Raw genomic sequence first — 23,281 nt, 5'->3', positions numbered from 1 at the left:
AATGATATAATAATTAGGAAAAAATCTGTTCTTGGTGATATCTACAAGGCACACTAAAATTTTAAGCCTTTCAATTAGGCTGTATTGAAATAATGACAAAAAAACCTCCACTTTTCCCAGTGCTGTGCCTTTGAACAGGATGAAGTAAAGTTTAACTATTGTTGTTCAGTTAAATTCAGGATAGAATAAGTGTTAAGCATGTGCATTGTTATGAAAGTGGATGATCTTTCTTTTTTTATTGACTATAAAAATTGAGTTAAAAACTGCCAGAATTTGACAGGCCTTCTATTGCTACAAATAGTAACAGAAGGTGTAAGGGAGAACCAGTGTGTACGTCTGCGTGCGGATTATGTTATGCACCGAGTTTCAGATCGAGGGCTACGGGAATCCAGTTTCACTTTGCAATGATGCTGCCCATCCTATCAGATAAAAATGCAACTCTAGGAGGCACGAACCCTTCAGAGATTAAATAAACCATTACGTAAACCAGGCCCTTCTTATTTTGTATTCATGCTGAAACCAAAATTGCAGAGTGCTATTGAATTGGGAAACTGTTCGTTCAATCTCCTCTCCTCAAACTGGAGGGGATGCGGCTGAAAGAATTTTGAATGGAGCCATCATTAAAATTCAGTAGCGCCTTTATCATGAGAACCTCTCTTTTCACTCTCCCATTCAGTGAGACGTCTCACACTATTCTCACGTCCCCAGGGAGCTCTCTAACGAGTGGGAGCAGAAGACGGATTTCCTGCAAAGACTTGGGGCATGGAGACTGCGAAGGCTGGCTGTGGAAGAAAAAGGATGCCAAAGGTTATTTCACACAGAAATGGAAAAAGTACTGGTTTATTCTGAAGGATTCGTCCTTATACTGGTACACAAACCAGAATGTAAGTATACTCTCTGTTTGGAGAAAGCCAGAATGAAACCTTAAGCTTTATAATTTCTTTACTAAAGTCTATTTTCACTACACGGTAGGATATGTCAGTGAACTGTCCCTTTAACTGCCAGGTCTGGGTCGCTCTAGGTGAAAATATTTCAACTGAAGTTATGTTTTAAAGTCTCCAAGTCTATACCCAAGAGTAATAAAGCAGCAGATGTTCAAGGCACTCTTAAAGAACCGAGCCCATCAGTAGTTAATACTTTTCCACAGCCAGTATTTATGTGGAAACACAGCGTTCACACTCAGCCCTCCTCGGCTTCAGTTGTGTGGGAGGACGTAGGCAGCGTAACTGTTCATGTGAGTTGAGCATTCTGTGAAGCAGATGTGAAAATCTGAATTTGTAGATCTCTTTATCTGAAAGTTATTCTAATATAGATGTTCCTCTTGCTTTCGCTGAATTAGTCGGGAGTTTGCAGTTTCTCGTGTGTAAAATGCTGTTCTTGGCGAAATGTTATTGAAAATCACTGGGCCTACACTTGTGCAATCTGCATATATGCAGGAAAAAATAATGGAGAGGAGAAGCCAAAAATCGTTAGACTGATGTTCTTCCATTCATACACTGAGCCTCGGTGCCTGATCTGCACTGTCTGCGTGCAGCCTGCTTTGATTACTGGTATTTCGCTCCATATTTTCCATTCTTTTTCAAGAGGACAATTTTACTAGCATAGCTATCCTCAGTTTTGGTATTTTCTTGCCAGCCCACAACAGCATTGTCTCAGGCTGTGGGTGATAAAGGCCTTCAGGTTTTGTTGTACAATTTGTTTGACCCTGTTATATGCAAGGTGGTCATTATGTGTCCCGCTGATTCTCAGTCTGTTGTTTACAGCCAGGTCATAATTCTTAGTACGCTTGCTAATACTTTTCAAAAATCTGACTGCCATTAATGTCTTCTTGCTTTTCCTGGGAAATTACTCCAGAAGAATTAAAAAACAACAACAGATACTTTCTAGCTACTACTTTTCCATTTAATCACAGTAGGAACCCCCCCAGTTATTGCTGGCAGGGCAGATGGTCTGCACAATCATGACTTTGAAAGGAAGCATCCTCAAAACAGGTTTAAAATGTGGACTATATGATGAAGCAGCTGCGAATTCTCCTCTGCAGCTGTCAGTGTCTTGAGTGCTGTTTCAGGTGCTCTGTTTGGTGCTGAAAGGTTTTCTGTGAGCTTCAGCAAATGGGGGTGAGGATGACTGAGCCTCCTCTAAGAAACTGTCAGTTGAATTTCTTCATAAAAGTCATTGACATTGTGTAATGAAGTAAATACATTTTTAAGTGAAAATTTTATGGGGGAAATATCCAAAATACTGACTGGATGGTTGTTCTTAGTGTAAGACCCGAATGGCAACTGCTCGTTTCTCTCTTCTTTAATTCTCTGCTCTTCTTCACCATCATTTTCTCTTCTCTCTTGATAGGATGAAAAAGCAGAAGGATTCATTAGTTTACCTGAGTTCAGGATAGACAGAGCAATTGAATGCAGACGAAAACAGTAAGTAATGTGTCAATTATTCCTCAGGAGCTCAAACCTCTTCGATTGCTTGTTCTTGTCTGGAGGTGTTATTACTGTCTGTCTGAGAGTTAAGGCGGTGCATTTACACTTCTATTACTCCTTTCAGCTGAGGTTATCACTATACAAGTTAAACATGAATGAGCACTCTATAAATTCCTCTGAGGAACGAGTGGATATTAATAATGATATTGAACAAAATACAGGAAAAATAATACCCTTTTTTTAGAATATAAACCACTTAACAAATTTCAGTGAATTAGCCAAGATCAAACAGAAGGTCATTGTGCACAGCTAGAAATAGCTTCCAGAGCTTTGCTCGAAGCATTAGAACACGTTTGCTCAGAACACTTCTCAGAGAACAATTTCTGTAGGGTATATGCATAACAAAAAGTCCCAGTAACTAAAACTTTGCACACTGGTGAAACCTAAGTAACTTCAGGCTCTGAACCCTTTCAAAAAGAGGCAGATCCAGGGGTAGAAGTGTAATAAAGACATTAACAGTATTCCCGTTGTTTGCTGAGCTGAATTTCCCTTTGATTTCTTCCTTCGTGCACTATCATTTATACATTTCCCCCATCACAAAAACCACACTTTACGTTTGCCACTATTTTACCTGCTCCTGTGAAAGACACAGAGAAAGTAAATCCAGTGTTACAGTTACTAAGGACAGGGGAAAGAAATCTATTCCTTTTTTCTTTTTTGGTGGGTTCATAATTTTATGTTTTATAATTAAAATTACCTCAAAAGTGCACTTAGTATTTTAGTGCATGAAGAAGTCCAGCTACAGTCACAGTGCTAGCTTTTTCAGCTCTCTCAAAACTAAGAACATCTGGGGACTCAGCTTGAATTTCCCCTCAAATTTCTGCTGTTATCAGAGCCATCAATGTGACACGTTCAAACCTTACTGAACGAAAGGATTTGAAGAATCTGAACAGATTTGTCTTTCCCACTGCTCTGTTAGAGGGAGAGGGCTGGTTTATAGATGACTGTTACTGATGTCCATAGCATACACTGAATAAAATCGCCTTGAGAGAGCTTTCACGAGAACGTACAGTGACTGAACACGTTATTCTGTACGGTTTGATGATTTGCCTCACTAATGCACTTAATGAAGGTACTCTGATTATTATACGAATCATGGCATTGTCTCAGACTGGTTTAGCTCTCCAGGCTATATTTGGATGTGGAACGACCTTGTCCCTGCGAGAGGAAGTTTCTTCTGTTGACACTGAAAAACTTTCCACAGCTTTTAGGCAGTATCTGCATCTTCATGATTAAAAATGCATTAGAAATCTTAGTTATTTAAGTTTTTGTGGCATGTGGCATGACAAGAATCTCATATTACTTTCAAAGATGTTGATAATTATAATGCCCCATAATGAAGCTGATCCACAAGGCTAAAAATTAATGGAACTACATACATAATTAATCATCACTAACTAGTGCTTTGCCCGAACTTTCGAAAGTCCCCACCTAGTGAAAATTTTCATTGCATGATTCATGCAAATATAGGTTTAAATTTATGAGAGCCTATGCCATGTTGGCACTTCATATTGGATCTGCGTACAGAATTCTGTATCAGTGTCATTGATATGGAACATGTAGACATGAAGCAGTATCTTAAAGGTTGCTACGCCTGCTATTACTACTTCTGAAATTAACTGGACCCCCTCAGTAGGCAGCAAACCAAACTTGAATCCCCAGCGGGCACCCACAGGAAAGACAGCTCACAGCTTCCCAGGGCTGCGCTCACTGGAGTGCAGCCCCTGGCTGGGGGAAGTAGTTATTCCCTTACACTCGGTGCTCGTTACACCACATCTTGGTTCCTGCACCCAGTTTAGGGCCCTCCAAAACAAGCCAAAGGTGAAAATACAGGTATCATTCTGCTGCATTATTCGTATTTCTTTATACATCTAGAATTATTTTCCTGGAGGCTTTTCTGCAGATCTTAATGTAGCTAAACGCTTCCCTCATGATAATCTTTGTGACACTTCTGGGAGATGAAGACGGGTTTATTGTCACACGTTGCAGCCCAGAAACAGAACTGCAAATAATTTAAATCAAAAGTTTCCACAGACTCTGGATCTCTGTTTCATGACAATAAAGATGTGGTTTGTTCAGAGTATGTAAACAGGTAACCGTACAAGACATCACTGCAGCTGTAAGTGCTCAACGTTGCAGTCAGTTATCAGAATATCGGGCAGAAAGATAAGAAGGAGCATTCGTGCAGTAACCAATTATTAATTCTGTTTGCTGTGACTGAGTACATGAGAACTCCTTGGCATAAGCAGGAAGATCTCCAGCATTTCACTGATTTACCCTTGAAAAACTTCTTACTCTTTCTGCATTTTATGGCAAAGTCACGAATTCCCTAACATCTGAGACAGGAGTCCTCCAATAAATGGCCTTATGTGGTGTGTAATCCTGATTCATCTCTCTAGCACATCCACTCTCGCTCTAAGAAGCAGTAATCGAGGGAGGGTTCCTGTGAGAATGCAATATTCAAGTACCCAGTCATAGGTGGCATCACACAACGAGCACAGTGGAGCCACATCTCAGTTCTGTTTCTCACACCGACGCTGACATGTTCTAACTTTTAACAGCTTGGCTTTGAACCCCCAATATTGGCATTGTAATGTTTTTATTTAGGTAAATTTCCTGTCTAGGAGAATAATCCTATTTACCAGCAGAAACTCCATCATGTGATGATATTCTAACAGGATTAATCAAGAGGATGAGAATCTGTAGATCCCCCACATAATCCTCTCCAATTCGAGCCAATACTTAGATCTCAGAACTGGGAGACGGTTGGGCAAACAGAGCGCTGGAAGGTGGAGACGAGGCACAGAGTTCGAACTGGCTGAAAACAGCGTGCTGACATCGCAGCCAAAAATACAGCTGTGAAAACAGCTTCTCATGCTTCAACAGTGTAACAGAGCAGTGGGGTTATTCAGTAGTGACTTTGAGTGTTAAAACATAAGTTCCGTAAGGAGGTACGGTATGTGTTAATTACTGTGTAATTAGCGCTGTGTAACGTACCGCTCTGTGTCCTAAAGACATGCACAGAACCGTGTCACATTTCTTTTTCACAGACCGGTGTCAACTGTTTTGCTAGAGCAGCTGGAGTCGCTGGCAGTCAGCTGGCAAGAGGGGAGTAAAACTTCCACGTTTAGAAGCAGGAGACTAAGAATAATAAGAATATTTGACACTAAAATAATATTATACTAATTGGGTAAAGGAAATCATGAATTTGATCAGGTATACTTTAAACTGTATAATGATCAAAATATCTTGCATTAAGATCTTACCAGCCCGTAGATATAATTAACAAGCGTTTGCCATCTAGTGGGCACCAGAAAAGCTTCCTTCCTAGCTGGGATTCCCCACTTGCAAACTACAAGGCGCTCCAGAGATGGGGACCTGCAGTGGAATAGCAACGTCCAGAGGCCAAAACAATACTTAAATACTACTCAAGTAGTCTTTTATGGAATTAAGACGTTTTGTGATGACTCTGTGTGAAGGTAAACTTCCCCTTTACATAGCTGTAACCTCATGAAAAAGGAAACTGCACCCAAAGACAGCCAGCCCTGCTGTCTCCTCATTCTTCTGCAGAACTTTAGTTAGGAAAGCCTGTTACTGTGTGCCTTTGGGTTAGTAATATATATAAGAAAATCAGGTGAAGGTTCAGCTTCCATTTTTGTCTCTGAAAACTGTAATTAATCATAGTAATTACTATTTGCATTTGCGTTTAAGCTATTAATAGTAGAAACGCTGTATCACAGGTTTTTCATAATGCCACATGTAATGATTCCTAATCTAACTCCTAAATCTGGTAATTACCGTATAAATGTCAGTATTTTAAAGTAAATGTTATGAATGATAATGTGGAGGTTTTTAACATTTGCCAACTAATCAAAATAATAGTCTGTAATGCTCTGAGCTTGTGGTTTCCTTGATGGCAATACTTGTTTTAATTATACTCACACAAAAAAACTGGTAGAAATATGATTATTGTCCTTGGCAGTTTTCAAATAACTGCTCAACTGAGAGAGCACTTAGGGATTCTACCATAAAAAAGCACTAATAAAAAGAATTTTAAGTGAACGATAATCATCTTTGCGGTAAGATCTTGAGCCTGTTGATTACCTCATGCATGTAGTCTGAATGGTCCACAACGCACTGTAGTGATGTGTGCACCCAGCCAGCCTGCAGCGAGACTCGGACCATGTCTTACGCACTCAGCCTGACCCAATTGAATTGGCCTGGTGAAGGAATTGACATTTGAGGAAGGAGAAGGAATATTAGCGACGCACAGAGCAATGTCAGTCTTAGAGCTGCCTTTTGTCATGCTGCTGTTCAGCACCTCAGGTCAGTGTAGCCAAGGATATACACCAGTAAAACAGCAAAGACTTTTAAAATTAAGTTAAAGCTGACATGCTTTGGGAACTATTCCAGAGATTTCTAATTTAACTTGACTTCACAAAGAACTTCATTCTATAAATTACACTTTGCATGAATTTAAAGTCACCAAGGGAAGGGGGACCCACATGACTGGGACTTCTTGAGTCAAAAGCTATCTGAGAGAGCAAACTGTGCAATAAAAAACCCAGTGAGATACACAGAACTGACCACAAATTATAATGTAACAGTAAACATAAGGTCTAAACTGAAATTTAAATATCGGCAGCTGTGTTATTTGCTAGGTGGAAGATGAAGAATCATTAATGATTCGTGTTAATTGCAAGAAGAATCCAGCAAACTTTAGTAGATTAAGATGAAAAGTACTTAGGATGTGGCTGGTTTTAGAGTAACCTGACAAAGCAGTTGCTGGAACTAGAAGTGAGTTAAGACATAAAGACTCATTAACTCTTTTAAGATAAACATTAACTCTTTTAACATAAAGAGTTAAAACTATTCAGGAAACTTCTTTATTACTAGGGGTTGGACTAGAGATGATTCTGTGATTGACTACTTCCAGCAAAATATATTCCCAAACCCTGATATTCCCTAGAATTTTCCATATTGCGTCTGTTAAAATCAAATTGAATGAAGATTATAATTCTGGATTAAAAATATATTGTATCAAATTTAGGAAACTTTCCTCTCAGTTTATTCTAGAGATGCTACAGTCTTCTGACTAAAAGAAAATTAGAGAGTGCTGTATTTGAGAATGCTGTCTCCAGTTGAATGCAATTACTGGCTGGTTATTTGTCTTTATATTCCTTCTCTTCATCATTTATTAACGTCAAACAAAATCTGGGTAAAATTCATGTACATCTTCAGAATCAAAGTGGCCATAAAGATATGAGACAGTTACAACACATAACCTGGCAGCCCTCTGTATTTCTTGGAGTCATCTCAATCAATATATGAGAAGAGGTGGAGGGATCAAACCGTTACTCCTCAAGAGATCTTTGGAATACAGCTAACTTAAACATACTCAGTAAGACTGTTCAAATTTACCCGAGAAATTTTGAGATGTGTAACATCACTGAGTAGTGAAAGGTTCTACATTTCTAAGTCATTCAAGGGCTTTTGAAATTTTTACAAAGTAGCAGGTAGGCTCACAAATGTAGTTGCAATCAGATCAGTAGGAAACCATCTATAAATTTATCCAACAAGAGTTCAGACAGAAGGTTCAAATGCCTATGAAACCTGTGGCATGCTGAAGAGCCATGAAGCAGGTCAGTCTTGTGTATTTGAAGACAAACTCTTTGAAAGAAAAGGTGTTTTTTCATTCTTTCTGCTTATTTTACAGCGCCTTCAAAGCATGCCACCCCAAAATAAAGAGCTTCTACTTTGCGACAGACTGCCTGGAGGAAATGAATCGGTAAGTTATGTTTCCTCTTTGTCATGGCACTCCAGTAGTCAAGGCTAGAAATCTTAATGTGGGATAAGTGTTTCTGGTGTATAAGAACAATGCTACATACCAAAGCTCATACCTGAGAGCACACCCACCTGATGGGATACTTTAGAGTTAGCTCTGGTGACAACCCGCAGTAATGGGACATGACCTAAAACCAGTTAGTTATTTTTTTTTTAACAAGAAAGGGATTGAACTAATGAGATGCATTTATTTCATGCCAAAATTGGGGGGAAAAAAACCCCAAACCCACCATAGAAAACCTCCCTGTGTCATCCCCATACTTCCCACTCCCCACCCACCCCCCCAAGAAAAAACCCCAACAACAACAAAAACCCCAGCAGTAACTAATTTTCCACATGACATCGGTGTCCCAAGAAGGACCAGAGGCTGGCAAAGTTCAGTTGTTGGCACTGCTGTGCGGTTCTAAACGTCCTTGGCCGTGCTGGGAGGACATTCAACACCTGACTGGACAAGACCTGAACACCCTGATCCAGCTTTAAAGCTGGCCTTGCCGCGGGTGGGGGGTGGGAACACACGACCTCCTGAGATCGCTTCTAACCCGAATTGCTCTGCACTTCTGTTTTGTGACTCAGTGATGAAGGCAGAGAGGTTAGACAGAGGCGGGACGGTACCTCAAAGGCAGAGACAAATGTTCTACCTCCTCCTGTTCCTTCAGTAGTTTGTTTATCCCCAGCTGAGGCAAAAAGCAAGGACACGTGGGACAGCGTTACCACACGGTGAAGTCTTAAATCTTTCCTGGCATAGGCTGCTGAAACTTTTTGAGATTTAGTTAGTTCTTTGTGTTCACAGACAGGTTACAGCTGGACTTTTTTCTTTGGAATACTAATGTCTAAAAATTATTTTTAAGTGGAACATTTCTATTCTGTTGCTCATGTGGCCCTTCAGGAAATAGCATATTGATGTATAAGACTGGCTGTATGGAATCAGTTCTGGCCAGTTCATCATCCACTGATGAGGACGATGAAGTTCAGTTCTCAGGAGCATCTTGCTGTGGCTTGTTGTCATTTTTAGGATATAAATTTGCTGAAAAAGTATTTTTTCCAATGTTGTTGATGTCCCACTGGTCACTTATATAACGTGGCTGAGATGTAGTCCAAAACCGCCGTGTGAGGACCTTTTACTGTTCATAATGCACGTGGTTTCTCCCTTGACTTTAGCTACTTGGATAGCTGTGGGTTGTCGAAGGGCCAATGATCGTATCTTTCTGATACACCATGAACTGTTCTGACTTGTGGAGAACCAGGAAGTCTTGACATACATTCAATAAACTGCTTTTACGATATTCATTGATTTTTCTACACTGGGGAGCTGACAAAACTGTCTTTATGACAGTTCACAGCCTTCGTGGAGAGTAACCGCTGGAAAGGTGCCAGGCTGTATTTCCATATTGTTAGTCTGGAATTTACAACGGGCTTTTTCCTGACGTTTTGGGTCTGCTTCCCATGAGAGGAGACAAAGGGTAAACTTTCTCCCTGAAGTATTCTTCCAGTATTTTTCCTTCAGAAATGCTGTTCCTGTAGAGTAATTGCAATTCACTCCCCTGCCCCATGATGGATTACTGTGCCACCTCTGTCAAATCCCCGGGCATCCCCTGCAGCCTTTACACGCTTCCTGGAATTCCTTCTCCCAGCTATCCCCTGTGAAATTTGAAATGAGTAAGCAAGATTCACAGATGAAAAATGTACTTAAAATACTAATTTCACAAATCTCCGTCTTCCCAGCAAATTGCTATCAATGTAATCTGAGCAAACAGGGCAAACCCTCTGCGTGGTATCTCCCTGTCCTGCTGTCACCACAAAATTTAACTGGATTTTCTGTGCGCTGACAGAAGGGCAGATCTTTCATGCTGAAAAGGAAAGGAGTTCTAATAGGGAGAGGAACACGGAATTTCTTTATTCACTCAGTGGGGAATGCATATCCTTCCTCCATCTGCACTTACCAGCAGCTTTTGTTTTACCAGCTGTTTTTACAGTTTCTTACTGCACATTGACTGGTTAATAATTGTTTCCACTCCAGAATATTTTAATCTGCTGTTAATTCTGCGTTGCTGTTGAAGGAACTCTACACCGATGGGTGGTGATTGATCTGGACGCAGCAGAGAGCTGCTCTGTGGCAGCTGAATTTTGCCTGCTGTGGTGCATGGTGCAGACAGACTTTGGTTTGCAAAATTAATGTTCATGCTGTTTTGTCGGCTCTTACACGAGCATAGCTGCGTTCTTAGAAATGAATTAATAATGAAATTGATGAGCTCATCGTTAGCTTGCCACGGTCACAGGGTACTCTGAGCTTGTTAAAGGCCTCATTTCCCAGAAGTGCTTCATGTATTACCGTACCACGCATAACCTGTTTATGGCTTTAATACTCCTAAGGAAATTTGCGTTGAATTTATTATTCAGTTACAGTATCTACTTTATTTTAAACTTTCGTGTCATTGAAGTATGCAGTGCATTGCACTTACAATCTCATCATGGACTCCAAATATTAAATTAAAAAAGGTCCTATTTTAGGCTGAATAATTTCATCACATTTGATGTGAATTACTGGGTTAACTTTGCAATTTTAATAACTCCCATAAATCTTCTGCATTCATTAAAAAATGTAAAAATTATCTGCTACCCATTGAAACAGAATGGTGACTGGTTTTGTAGGGGTCACTCCCAATATTTTCCAAGCAAAGACCCAAAAGATTCTAACAAAACATTTATCTTAAAAAGAATCTGTTTGAAAATTGAAGTATTGTGAATTAAATCTCTATTGAATATAAGAAAATTTTAGGGTGTATATCCTCTGTATTTTTATGTATTGAATATAACCAAGTGAGTTACTCTGGGCTTTCCCTAAAGCATCCTGTTCATTACTAAAGATCATTCTGCTGCCTTCCTTAAATTCTGGGCGTCTTGGTCGCCTTGACAGATCTAGCCCAAATCAGATGGTAGGGCTGTATTAATGCATCTTTCACAGTTATAATTTACTTTCAATCTTCACCTACAAATAAACTAACACCTGAGAAAATACTTTGGCAACTAGAAATTCAGACATATGCCGCTATTAGACATTGCTCCTCTTAAACGAGAGTCCCTGGAGAAGTGTGCAGGAGAGGGATCCTGTCAGATCTGTCCAGCTTTGCAATTCTTGAACAAATACAGCCACGCTGGTTATTGGAGAGCTCTCACTCCTTAGTCCTCATCTGATGAAAAGTAAGGAGATAATTCTGCAGAACATGAAAGGTACTTTTTGAATAGAGATCCCTGAAAAGGAGATTCCCAGTGGTGTTGTAAGTAAACATAAACAGCAGGTTTTCCCCTTCTTCCTTTATGTTCCTATAAACTTGTTTCAAATCCAGGAAAAACAGTCTGTGCCTGAGGCCACTTCAATCCTCTAATTTATCGTGCTCACATAAAAGCTGCTAAGTTGCAGCACAAGTAAAACAATTTTCTGATCAGAATTAGCTGCAGGCCCCAGGGGCTGGTGACACCACGATGAATAGGGGAGGGAGCAGTGCAATAGCAGAGCTACAGTGCTCCACCTGGGGCAGATGCTACACCAGGGCTAGCACGAGCTTTAAGTCTTCAAAATTTTTTTTTTTTTTTTTTTGGCCAGCCACTTAAATCCTCCTTTCTACAATTTATGAACTACTTGCCCTAGACTTGTGAACCACCGTTGCCCCCTGAGAACCACTGACCTAGAGCATTACACTAAAGGAGTTCAAAGGAGTTTGCAATACACAATTGCAATTATCCAAATTAGCATTTGGGGTGGATTTCTCCCTAATGCGCAGCAGAGGAGTTAGGGTTTGCAGTGGCTTTCTGGAGTGGGTTAAATTACAGAATTAACTTAATCAAATTCAGTTGTAAATAATACCACTGTGGATTGGTATGGTTCTGCTGAGAGTCAAACAGTTCAGCTGCATTTAATAGAGCAGATTTTGTGATTACAGCGCTGCGCCTCTCCGTGATGAATGAACGTGCGTTACAGACACACGCTGTGATGTTTTACTAGGGGTACTAAATTAACGCTGCAAAATCTGAAGTTTTAGTAATAAAAATATGTAATGTACACAATAAGTCAGGCATTCAACAGAATTGGTTAGCCTGTTTGATCTGATTTCTCTAAGAATATGTGGAAGTACAATTACAGGATTGCACAATAAATCATCCCACCTCTTAAAAAGAATTCCTCTTTAAACCCGAAAAAACCCCACCCATACCTTTTCAGGCCATACCAAACTCGGTTCTCTTGCTCATAAAGAATGTTTCATTTCTCCCAAGCTTGGTTTTGGGGCAATCAAAGCTAAGGTAGAAGCTTGAATAACTGAGTGAAATCACAGCATGCATCAAATGTTAAGAAATCCAGGTTGGGTTCACTTTTGCAGCTTTCCATCCCTGCCCTGTACTTTGGTAAGAACGGTAGAAGGACTATCGGGAGAACACTGCCTGGCTGCACGTGCTGCAGCAGTTAGAACGTCACAGTCGGTGCAGGGAGCGGTAGGTGCACGCAGCAGCCAGGACTTGCCTTTACGAGGATCCCCAGAAAGTTTGATGAATTATCCAGAGCACTAAGGTAAATCCAACAGGACAAGGTGACATAGGGGGAAATCCAGCAGCCGCCTTTGACAACAAAGACAGTGTCTTATTTTCATCTTAAAGCTTCCTTTAAGTCTCAACTTGAAAGCCCAAGCTGGACATAACAATGACTATTCCTTTTGGATTTGCCCAAGAGCTGTTAGTGCTGCCACAGTGTTTGAAGATGGGCAAGAGAAGTTCCAGACAAGTGAGTTTTTGTGTCTTGTCTTGGTAGATTTCCTTAGGGTTTGTTAGTGGTTTTACATGAAATTACAGTCTATCCTGAAGTTACTGTGTGCGTATTCTCCATGATATACAGCCACAGTTAGGCAGTAAGGTGCTATTTAATTTGTTACCAGAAGGGCAATTCATCTGCTGCCGAAGCAGTGAACTGTTTTGCCTACCATCCACCAGGAAAAAGAAAAACAAACCAGAACACCAAGCTAGGCTTCTGACTACAAAGGCACAGCTGAGGATTTGGTTGACAGGGTGAAGCTGAAAAAAAAAAAAATTAAATTACCGTTAAGTATGTGAAGTAGATGCACATGCAAAGAAGGGCATAAATTGCCATGGTTCACTTGTCACCACTTAAGCTGTCTGGGGCTTTTAAAATATTTTTCCAGCCTGACAAATCTAAGAAGACAATGCATGAAACAAGATCAACAGAGTCATGTCAAATTATCAAATCAAGAGTACTTACGGTTTATCCCCTGAATGATTTTACTTAACAGATTCCAGCAACTGTGACAAATAAAAGAGCAGAACTACAGGCTGCTGAGGGTTGATATATTTGGAGAGATGAGCTCGCTGAGAAGACTCTGCTCAGTTATATTTCACTGTGAGACATCAGTTATGGTTTGGGGCTTCTTTTGTGTAAAGCAAAATCAAGGCATCGTTTTAGCCAAACCTATTTCAGGAAGCTTTATTCTGTTAAATTAATATATTACCTGTATAACCTTAAAAAATAGTCCAAATAATGTACCTTAGGAACCAAAATGAGAAAAGTATTGATTTTTCAGGTGTTCAGTATGAAAGACTGGTCAGGGAGAAACCAGCATAACAAGTATGAAAATCAATTCTCAAATATAATTCTGTATTGCAGAGAATTTTATGGTATGTTTTATGTATTCCAGAGAATTCTGGGATCTGATTATCCCACTGAAATAAAAAAAAAAAACAAACCCCGAAGTTTTTAATCAGGAATGAAATATTAATTGCACTGATTAAATTCTGTGTATGAAATAGATGGTTCAAGAGAGGCTGTATGTCAACAGGCTTGGAGATAATTGATTGATGAAAAGGTGCAAGATAGGAAACATGTAACTATTTATTTATTCTACCCTTTAATGACTCCATACTTCATTGGTTTCATTTTTTAAGGGACCATTTAGCAGAAAGAAACAGTGAAAGTGGAGAGACTCTTTCTTGAATTTCCCCCTTTTCAGGGTATATCCTTAATTTACTCTTTCACTGGAATCCAGTAGTTTCTTCTATGCACCAGCCATCTTGTACATGCAAAAAGTGTATCTGGCATTGAGGATATGAGCAAATAAAACTCACCCGAACCACAGAAACTTGTGGTTTTCCATGGATTTATGGAACGGTTTTAACTACGCCCCTAAACATAACAGCCTTGTTCCTCTTCTTTTAAAAAAAATTAGTTACCCTTTGGGCTGTGGTTTCTACTCTCCCACACTAAACAAAATAGTTCCTCAAATTCATTATAATTGAGATTGTCCAGGTTTTGGGGGGTTTTTTATGTGTGCTATTTTACTCTGGACTGTGGCAGGGAATAGCCAAGCGGTGAAGTGTGGTGCCACTATGAGAACGACTGTTGCCTTCAAGCCCAGAACCCTGCCCGGACCTTGGGCTGACTCATCACCACGCTGGGCAGAAGTAAATTACAGCAGCCAGTGACAGCAACTGCGTTTCTACAATGACTAATGGCATATTTGTGGGGTTAATCCAGTGCGTTAGGACAGTGAAGTGACACAAAATGGTTTCCCGGTTGTCAAACAAATGTTTAACATTTTCCAGTGTTTTTATTAAATGACCAGTAAGAGAACGTACTTCTGATGATTCAGGGCATTTCAAGCGTGACTCACTGTTCAGTATCAAGTTTTGATTTTTGTCACAGCTACTCAGTTCATCGCTGCCCTCAGTGCCTTTGTAATCATCGTTTCCAGGCCCGGGGGTAGAGTCAGACTCTCGGAAGAGGCCCAGGGCTGTAATCCCCTGGTGCTAACCAGCATTATCTCAGTAAATTTAACTCCCCACAACGCAGCTCTGTTTTAACCCAAAGCAATGGCACCAGTGCCTGTTTGTACTCAGCAGAATTAAAGCCACGTCTGATTTATTTAGAACTTAAAGCATTGAGTCAAAGTACAAAACCTGCTTATGTATTTAGATGATCTGAGGTTGACCTTTCCCTGCATTTGGTTCGCTAAGGTACAGGCAGTAAAAAGCAATTAACACACTTCTTGGTCCCTTGGAAGTTGTTACAGTGAACCTCGGTAGGAGAGACGATACGGAGGTGGTGTTCAATGCTGAAGGTAAAACGGAGTAGCAAAGTATCCTTGGGATATTTCATATGGCTCCATGGCATCACCACTACCTTCCATCTAGAATGCAAACCCTGTGCTTCGCTGAGTGGCCTGGACTCAACCTGGGTGAAATGTGCTGTTTAATTATCAAAAGAGAGGGGCTGTTTAAATCATCAAAGAAAAAAGGTGGGGGGTTGGGGGCAAGAGGAGTCCAGCTTTCTGCCTCAGGGAGCCGCTATATGGGGAGCTGTACATGTAAGATTGCCATACGTGCGGCTGCCAGAGTATCTTGGGTCTTTTGGGGAGCGCATGAAATGCAAAGCGCTATTAGGGGTACAGCTATATAAAGCAAATTAGCTGAAACCTCTCCTGGGGTTTTCTCCAGTAGGTAGCTGCTTGTCACATGTGGCATTACAGTCCTACACCGATGACCCTCAATTAACCACGCAGCCACCCGTCCCTCAGAGACTCCCATTCTGACACACGCGCCCGTCGACTTCCCAAAACCTGGCCTTTGCCTACAAGGCATTCAGCACAGAGTTCAGACCCCAATGGATGAGTTCCCAAGCTTTCCACAGAGAATTTTTTATAACTCAACTGCCTGTTTTCTTGAAAAATGAGAGTGGTTTGCTCATCAAGTAAATTCATCAAGTTTACACTGTGTTCCTTTTGAACTGAGTTTGCACTTCCTTGGGGAAAAAAATGTTGAATGTAAGGAAAGGATCTGTAATCTCAGCACTTCTATAACTCCTGATTAACCTCAAAAACATTCACCCATGCTTTTCTTAAAAACACAAAACCTAAAATTGAGATTCTTCGTCTTTAATCAGAAGAGATTTTATCATTATAAGCCACTGAATGTCATCAGATAACCCTTTTGTTGTCTTGACAAAGAGCTCACTCTAAATTCTGGTAAATGAGGTAAGAAAGTACTTGTAACTGTAGCTGAGGATCTTCTTGCCCTTTAGAAGAGAAAAATCTGAGCCCTCTTAGAGAAGATTACCTTTTGCTAACTCCAGATTTGGACATGGAGCCCATATGAGTAAGGCTGATTGATACCCTGTGAACGCTGAGAACACTCGTGTTCTCTTGAAGGTTAACATCAGCACTTTGACCGTTACCTATAAATGCTTCCAAGAGCTGAAACCCACAAATTAACAATGAGCAACAAGATACATTTGGCATGAAATTTAAGACACTATAAATTTCCGTGTACTGACCACGGGAATGGCCGAGTCTGTTTTAACTTTGAAAATGGTGCTAAGTCCTAATTTATCATTGCTGCTTAAGTAGAAGCGTGGTTGAAGTCATCGAGGCATTCTGCTTAATTACCAAAGGCATATGGTAAAGTATGACTAAAACTATTTTGCTCCAGTGCTTAATGAGTTTAGAAATTCAGGAACAACCGCTGAAAAAATAGTGAATACAAATGCTTAATAATGAGCCGGGGTGTGATGTCATGTCAATTAGTGCCATAAAGAATACGCCTTTCGAGAGAAGCAAATGTCAAGTGATCAGCATGCCGTTTGTTGAATGCAATTATGCTGGCGAGCACTGCAGAAAAGCTTTTCTGTAAAGCTGTTAATCCATCTGAAATTTACTTCCTTCATGATAAAGACGAGTTTTTGACATGCTGATACAAACAACATCTCTGCAAGCAGTCCTAACCCTGCAGCTGACATTTGTGAAAGCTAATCATCATTTCCATTTTTGTTTCCAATTTGCTCATTTCTGTTTTAATACTGAAAGGCAAAGTAATATTATTGTGCAATTCTTTATATTTCCATAGTTTTGCAAGTAAATTAAATCCTGTAACAATTCCCCATACGAAGTAAATGTTGCGGTCCCCTTTGGATGCTCTTGAACGTCAGAAGAGACGTAGAACGGTTTGCTGAAGGCCATACACTGAGTCAGTGTTACAGCCAATATTTCAGATTAAGATCATTGCTCTGAGCAACTGCAGAGCGTCGCTTGGACCAGGAGATCGATTCGAGCTGAACTCTGTGCTATTTTTATATCTCCCCCACTCACTGCCTCCTCGCTGTGCACACCATCCTCCTCGTCCTGTGCTGCTAGACCGATAATATATTCACGCGGGGCCGTAGCAGCTTCTTGTCTGCTCTAGTACAAATAGGAAAGAATTACTTCAACTAGATTTCTTGGTTTAATCTGCAAAACCCCTTGGCCTCACGATACAGTACGGATCGTTCACTAACCTCCGTCCTGAAGCCTTTGAAAGGTGTTTCTGTCGTTATGTGATTCATTAACCAAGAACATAATTCATAACAAATTTTACGTTGCAACGTTTAAAAAGAAAAAAGAACTGCTTTAGCAAACACCTACTTATGTGCAACATACTGGGAAATCAAGGATGTAGTAAATAATTTTGTCTCTGAGTAAGGGAATACTTAAGAATGCATCCCGATCTGTATAGATGGCGAATAATAGGGCTTTTCGCGTTGCTTATACTTCCATCTTGACAAAAATAAGCTGATTCTCAGTTTTCTGTTTGCTGAACATTGACTTTCCTCTTTATGTGTTAATTTCCTTTTGTCCTGCCTTTTAATTACATATTATATAAACATCCAGTAAGCTTATAGAAAGAAAGCTCTAACGGTGTTTTTCCCCAGAATAAACTATATTTTCCTAATGAAACAATGAAATTTATTTTTGATGAAATTAATTAATTTTGGGACAAATAAAGAAACCAGCACCTGTAAAATGCAAATATTGAGGCACTTTCCATTTACCAATTCTTGTTTTAGAAAGCTAAAATTCTGTGTTAAAAACAATCAAAGGAAAATACTGTGGCCGTCAGAGCTCCACAAGGCTAAAGGTTTAGATGACCAGTATCATGAACCTGGACTAGAAAATAACGAGTGGAATACTCTCATAGTCTCAGATTTTTGAGTGTACACGTTTATTCTGATACTCCACGAGGCAAATGTCCTGCAGCAGATGTGAGCGGAGCAGCACATCTGCATTGTGCATGAACTAGAACACCCTTCACTTGAAATTATTAACCACGGAACACATCTGGATCATGATGTTAACAGCCCAAACGGTGGTCACGTTTTAGGCTGAGCGTTGTCTCTGACTCCTCCAAATGTTAAGAGCGTGCATGCCCTCAGATTTGCACTAGATGGTCCTTTTACGTATCTCTCTTTCTCGTTTTTTATTGTTCTGTCAGGTGGATGAATCGCTTGGGTCTCGCAGCAATTGGTTACACACCTGACGACAAGGACATTCACCCGGATGAAGGTAACGCTTCAGTGACTGTAATTAGGAGAAGAGAGCAGCGAGCACATATCTGTTCGTTATTTGAACAAAGTTAGACATGCCGTAACTGACTTCTTCATTAACACACATACCACATCTTTTAAAACACCAACTATTGTAAGAGTCCATAATCCTTAGAGAATTGTATTTATTGGTGCCACCACCACCAAGAATAAAATCCTGAGTAATCATTTGAAGAAATATTTAAAACAAATGATAAAGAGAACGTAAGGTTCAGGGTGAGGTATGATCTTCCAGATCACAGCCATCGGGTACACCCATCACCCTCGAGCAAGCGAAGGGGTCACAAACACAGAACAATATGTGCTTTAGAGCTGTTTTCACATCTCCTGAGCTCAGGAGGTGCCTGAGCCTTCTCATTTTCACCATCGCCCACAGTGGAACCTGTTACGTTAATGTCATGGAACTAAGGGTTGAGGCTCAGCTCTGTTAGGCATCTCGAATGAAGTTTCTCTTTGAAAGTCTGTGTCCAGAAGCTGGGTTTGCTGTACGGTGGGAGTTAGGTGCTTTCTGTAATGTCCTCCTGAAACACTTGAAGGTTTTTCCACATACTTGTGCATCTCAGGTGCCAGACGTTTCACAAGCCTGTTCCTCAGTGACTGCCAAGCCACTGAGGTGACTGTGAAATATTTGCCTTGGCGTGCTGGTGCTATTTTTAAAACGTGGGACCCACTTTCTTGTGGAAAAGCACGTGAGTGAATCCCGGAATGCTTTGTTAGCAGATTACTGGAGCGAGAGCGACCAGGATGACATCGATGGCTCTTTAACCCTGAAGCAGGAAGCTTCTTCAACACTGTGTGACACCTACCATCGAACGCCCTCAGTGAGTTACAGCTATTGCATTTGACAGTAGGTCACAAAAAAAATACCTGTGTGCCTCGTCTGGCATTTTCCTTGTTTGGGGATATTTACTTGCCATAAAGGCAGAACAAAGATGGATCTCATTGTGAGAATGAAATTACTGCTGTTCCTCACAAGCTGAGACCTGACTGTTTCTGTAACAAGTCCGTTACAAAGGAAGCAGAGGTAAACGTCTCCTTGCACACTAAATATGACATTTTTTGTAGGATGTGAAAGACCACACCTAATTGTACAAACAGACGATTCAAACGTTGGTCTTACTGCAGAACATGGAAAGGATGTGGCGGATGGGATAGTTTGTGCTAACTGAGATCAGCTTCTAATGTCCTGTGTACAGACAGGTTTTGATAAATGAGGAGAAAACCCATTTTGTATACGAAGAGGCTCTAGGAGCAAATCAGACCCTTTCTATGGCAGGGACCGCAGACAGCTGTTGTAACTCTTCTGTGTTTCTAAGCGCAGACAGGACTGTTCTCTATTTTTCTTTCAGATTTTTCTTCAGCGTGAATGACACGATCCTCACACAGCCAGAACCACAGAGTGACTGAGACAACAGCATCACATGGGTGAAGTTCAGGCTGATTTTCACCCATGTGATGCTGTTTTATCAACTGGGACACAGGTTAAGCCCCTCCCTTTCTGTTTTTCCACTTTTTTGCCTTTCTCTTTGTTTTTGAATTAAAATTACGCACAGACCCAGCAGAATTAATTAAAATAATTTGAGAAGTTTAGCAGTCCCCCCAAATTCAAAAATATTCCTGGGTGCTGAAGTTGTTGGTTTTTTTTTCTGTTTGGCTGGATACTTATCCCCTACAAAAAGAAAGAAAATCCAATTTCATTTTCTTTTGGGGACTTTGATGTCTTCACTGCTGGACTGGGGGTAAACTGGAAACCTGTAGCAGTGCTACACTGTTCTTTCCAGCAGGAGCTGCCTGTGGGCAGAGAATGTGCAAAACAAGAATAGGGAGTGGTTAAAACAGCACTGGCATAGAAGCTCTCACTGCTCGTTATGTTCTGTGTACAGAGGTTCACGTTACGACATACCAAAGCACACATGTCAGTCAGTTTATTAGTATCTATCACATAATGTTCTACACTAGCGTCGTTCTCTTGGGTCGGTTCAAAACTGTCGTCTTACGTCCCGATGCTTTTGTATCTTTTCAGGTGAATTCTTCAAGTCCATTTCCTGAAGCCAAACAGGGTCGACACTTTTCAAGTGAATCAACATATTCTCATTCTTCTGCCGAGGACTCTCGACAAGATGTCGCAGGAAGCACGCACTCATCAGGATGCAGACCTCCCTACCGAGAAAGACGCTCGTGGCAGGACCTGATAGAGACTCCTTTAACCAGTTCAGGGCTCCACTTCCTTCAGACAGTTCCTCCTGATGCAGAGTACGTGAGTGGCCGGCCTGGAATGTCACCGGACAGACGAAGACAAGCAACGCTACCGGTACAAAGACGTCATAATTACGAGCAGGACGGGCCTTTCCCTTTGGTGGAGTGTCAAAGGGGACACAGCTCTCACAGCAGGCCACAGAAGCAACGCAGCCAAAGCCTTCCCCGAAACAGAGACGTCAGGGTTAAGGGATGTGTAAAGTCCATAGAAGAAGCAGATGACAAGCTAGAAGAGAAAGTTCCTATCAGAAGGCACAATAGTTTCTGTGCAGAAGGTGAGCTTTTGGAGATGTTCTGTTCCTCTTTGCTGCCGTTGAAAGCCGGGGCAATATTGCCATTATTCTCAGCAATGATTTTGCAGTCGAATTGTTATGTTGGCAGATTCATGAATCACTACACAGGGGTTTGTACTTGAAATGCTTGGATGTAGGGCTGAGAACACAGCATTGGGGCCGATCAAAACATTCATGTTCTGTCAAAACAAATGGGAAGGCTGTGCTGCAGGGTTACTTTCTCCTGCGTTTGCAGTATTGCTTGCTGGTTTTAGAGCCTTCATCTGAATGAGTAGATTTGTTGTTAAGTTTCTTTATCTATTTTCTTTCAGAAAACATAAAGGAAATTGGAGAAAACACAGATGGTCTGCAAGAGCTGTACAAATCCCTGGAACAAGCTAGTTTGTCAGCTTTTGGAGAGCAGCGTCCTTCCACCAAGCAGGAGTTCCGCAGGTCTTTTGTAAAGCGATGTAACGATCCAGTGATCAATGAAAAGCTTCACCACATCAGAGTTCTCAAGAGCACTTTAAAAGTAAGGCTTTATCGTCACTTCTGTGTATAAGCAATGTAAACTAGTAAAAGCATAGTCTCTTACTGTTTTCCATGGGTGAGGCTTTCTTTGTAGCTTTAGAATTGAGTTCCAAAGAAACCAAAAATAAAGCAAACGTTCCAGCTTACAGGAAAAAACTAAAATTAATTTGCACTCTTTAGAGGCATGTTGTAGAAAGCACCGAGGACTGACTTGTCAAACGGTTTAGTTCCTGAATAACTGAAAAGAGCCAACTGTCCCTGGTAGTTTCCCTAATGAAAAATGAAAGAAGAAATAAAGTGCCGAAATACAAAATGTGGCATAAATTCTGTTTTGACATGCCTTGTGTCTTTCTGGAATTTGCTAGGCAAAGGAAGGGGACCTCACAGTGATCAACAGCCTTCTGGATGACCCCAACATAACGTCAAAGAAGTTTAAAGATTGGAAACTAAAGAACTATGAGTTTTTCCTGGACATTTGTGAGTACAGTGCTGCTGTGAAGCCTCAAAACGGAGCCTCCGAACTTGCGAGCTCAGCACCAATGCTGACACACACGCACTCGTTCATTGAAACCCACGTGTGACAGGACGCGTATCCTCCATAATTGCTGGGTGCCGTGACAAATCGAGTAAGACAAACACTGTCATATTTATTGACGAGGTACTCAGCAGTACTGTAAATAAGCGGGATAAGAGAATAGTGCCACAGGATGCCTACTACATTGCATGATAAGACAATAAGGTTCTTTTTGAATTTTTTTTGTTTGCTGTTATCAACCAATGTCCGTATCAAGCTCTGCATTAGGAAGAAGCAGTGCAGAAGTGTAACTGAAAATAAATGCCAGTATATTTAAAGTACTGTACTAAACCTAAGCTTATAGTATGAGCTCCTACATCATTTTATATATTTAGATAAAGACATATCTATGTATATAAAATGTAACATGGTAATTGACATTGACTTTTCGAGTACCCTAAGGTTCACATTTTCACACTTTTTTTTTTCTTGAGAAAAGTATAAGATGAAAACATAAAAACACCGGCCACTCTTAGAGAGGAACGTTTATTTTTGCAACATTTCCAGGTAGTGACCATCTTTGCAAATAAAAGGACAGAGTTATCAAAATGTAAACTCAATCCCTATAGTGTGCCTTAAAATGTACACTGTACATCTAGCAAATAGCTCCCAGTCCGGCCCTATGGGCATGCTGTACACGCCAGTCCGATACTGTGTTTGCAACGCACGGTGCCTGCCTCTCGGTCAGTGACAGTACGCAAGCAGGTACGGCACAGAGGTTCGGATACGAGTAGAACAATGTTGGTTGTTCTCTAATGCTGCAACTTAAACTGATTTTAATAGAATTTGAAGTATTTCATGGTGAAAGAAAACCATCTGCGCTGGATACGGTACATACGGCAGGTTCTCGTAGTTTCTTCACTGTGAATTTAAGTGACGCGTGACTGTGAGTCACAATTCAAATCCGCTC

The 23,281-nt window shown here is 40.7% G+C and overlaps 1 protein-coding gene across 1 annotated transcript in view; it reads left to right on the top strand.

Moving 5' to 3' along the window:
* Positions 1-22,983, top strand: part of LOC104502024 (connector enhancer of kinase suppressor of ras 2-like) — a gene marked incomplete at its 5' end in the record, with an annotated part of 41,954 nt that extends 18,971 nt beyond the window's left edge. Inside the window, 8 exons of the mRNA XM_010145928.1 lie at positions 725-884; positions 2,350-2,423; positions 8,203-8,274; positions 18,627-18,697; positions 19,459-19,559; positions 20,762-21,049; positions 21,610-21,798; positions 22,163-22,983. Of these exons, the coding sequence (XP_010144230.1) occupies positions 725-884; positions 2,350-2,423; positions 8,203-8,274; positions 18,627-18,697; positions 19,459-19,559; positions 20,762-21,049; positions 21,610-21,798; positions 22,163-22,378 (1,171 nt within the window). The remainder of the gene's footprint in view (positions 1-724; positions 885-2,349; positions 2,424-8,202; positions 8,275-18,626; positions 18,698-19,458; positions 19,560-20,761; positions 21,050-21,609; positions 21,799-22,162) is intronic.
* Between the last annotated feature and the right edge of the window lie 298 nt (positions 22,984-23,281).

Source organism: Buceros rhinoceros, unplaced genomic scaffold (assembly GCF_000710305.1).
Source record: "Buceros rhinoceros silvestris isolate BGI_N320 unplaced genomic scaffold, ASM71030v1 scaffold32081, whole genome shotgun sequence".
Lineage (NCBI taxonomy): Eukaryota > Metazoa > Chordata > Aves > Bucerotiformes > Bucerotidae > Buceros > Buceros rhinoceros.
This window is presented reverse-complemented; position numbering and strand designations above follow the sequence as displayed.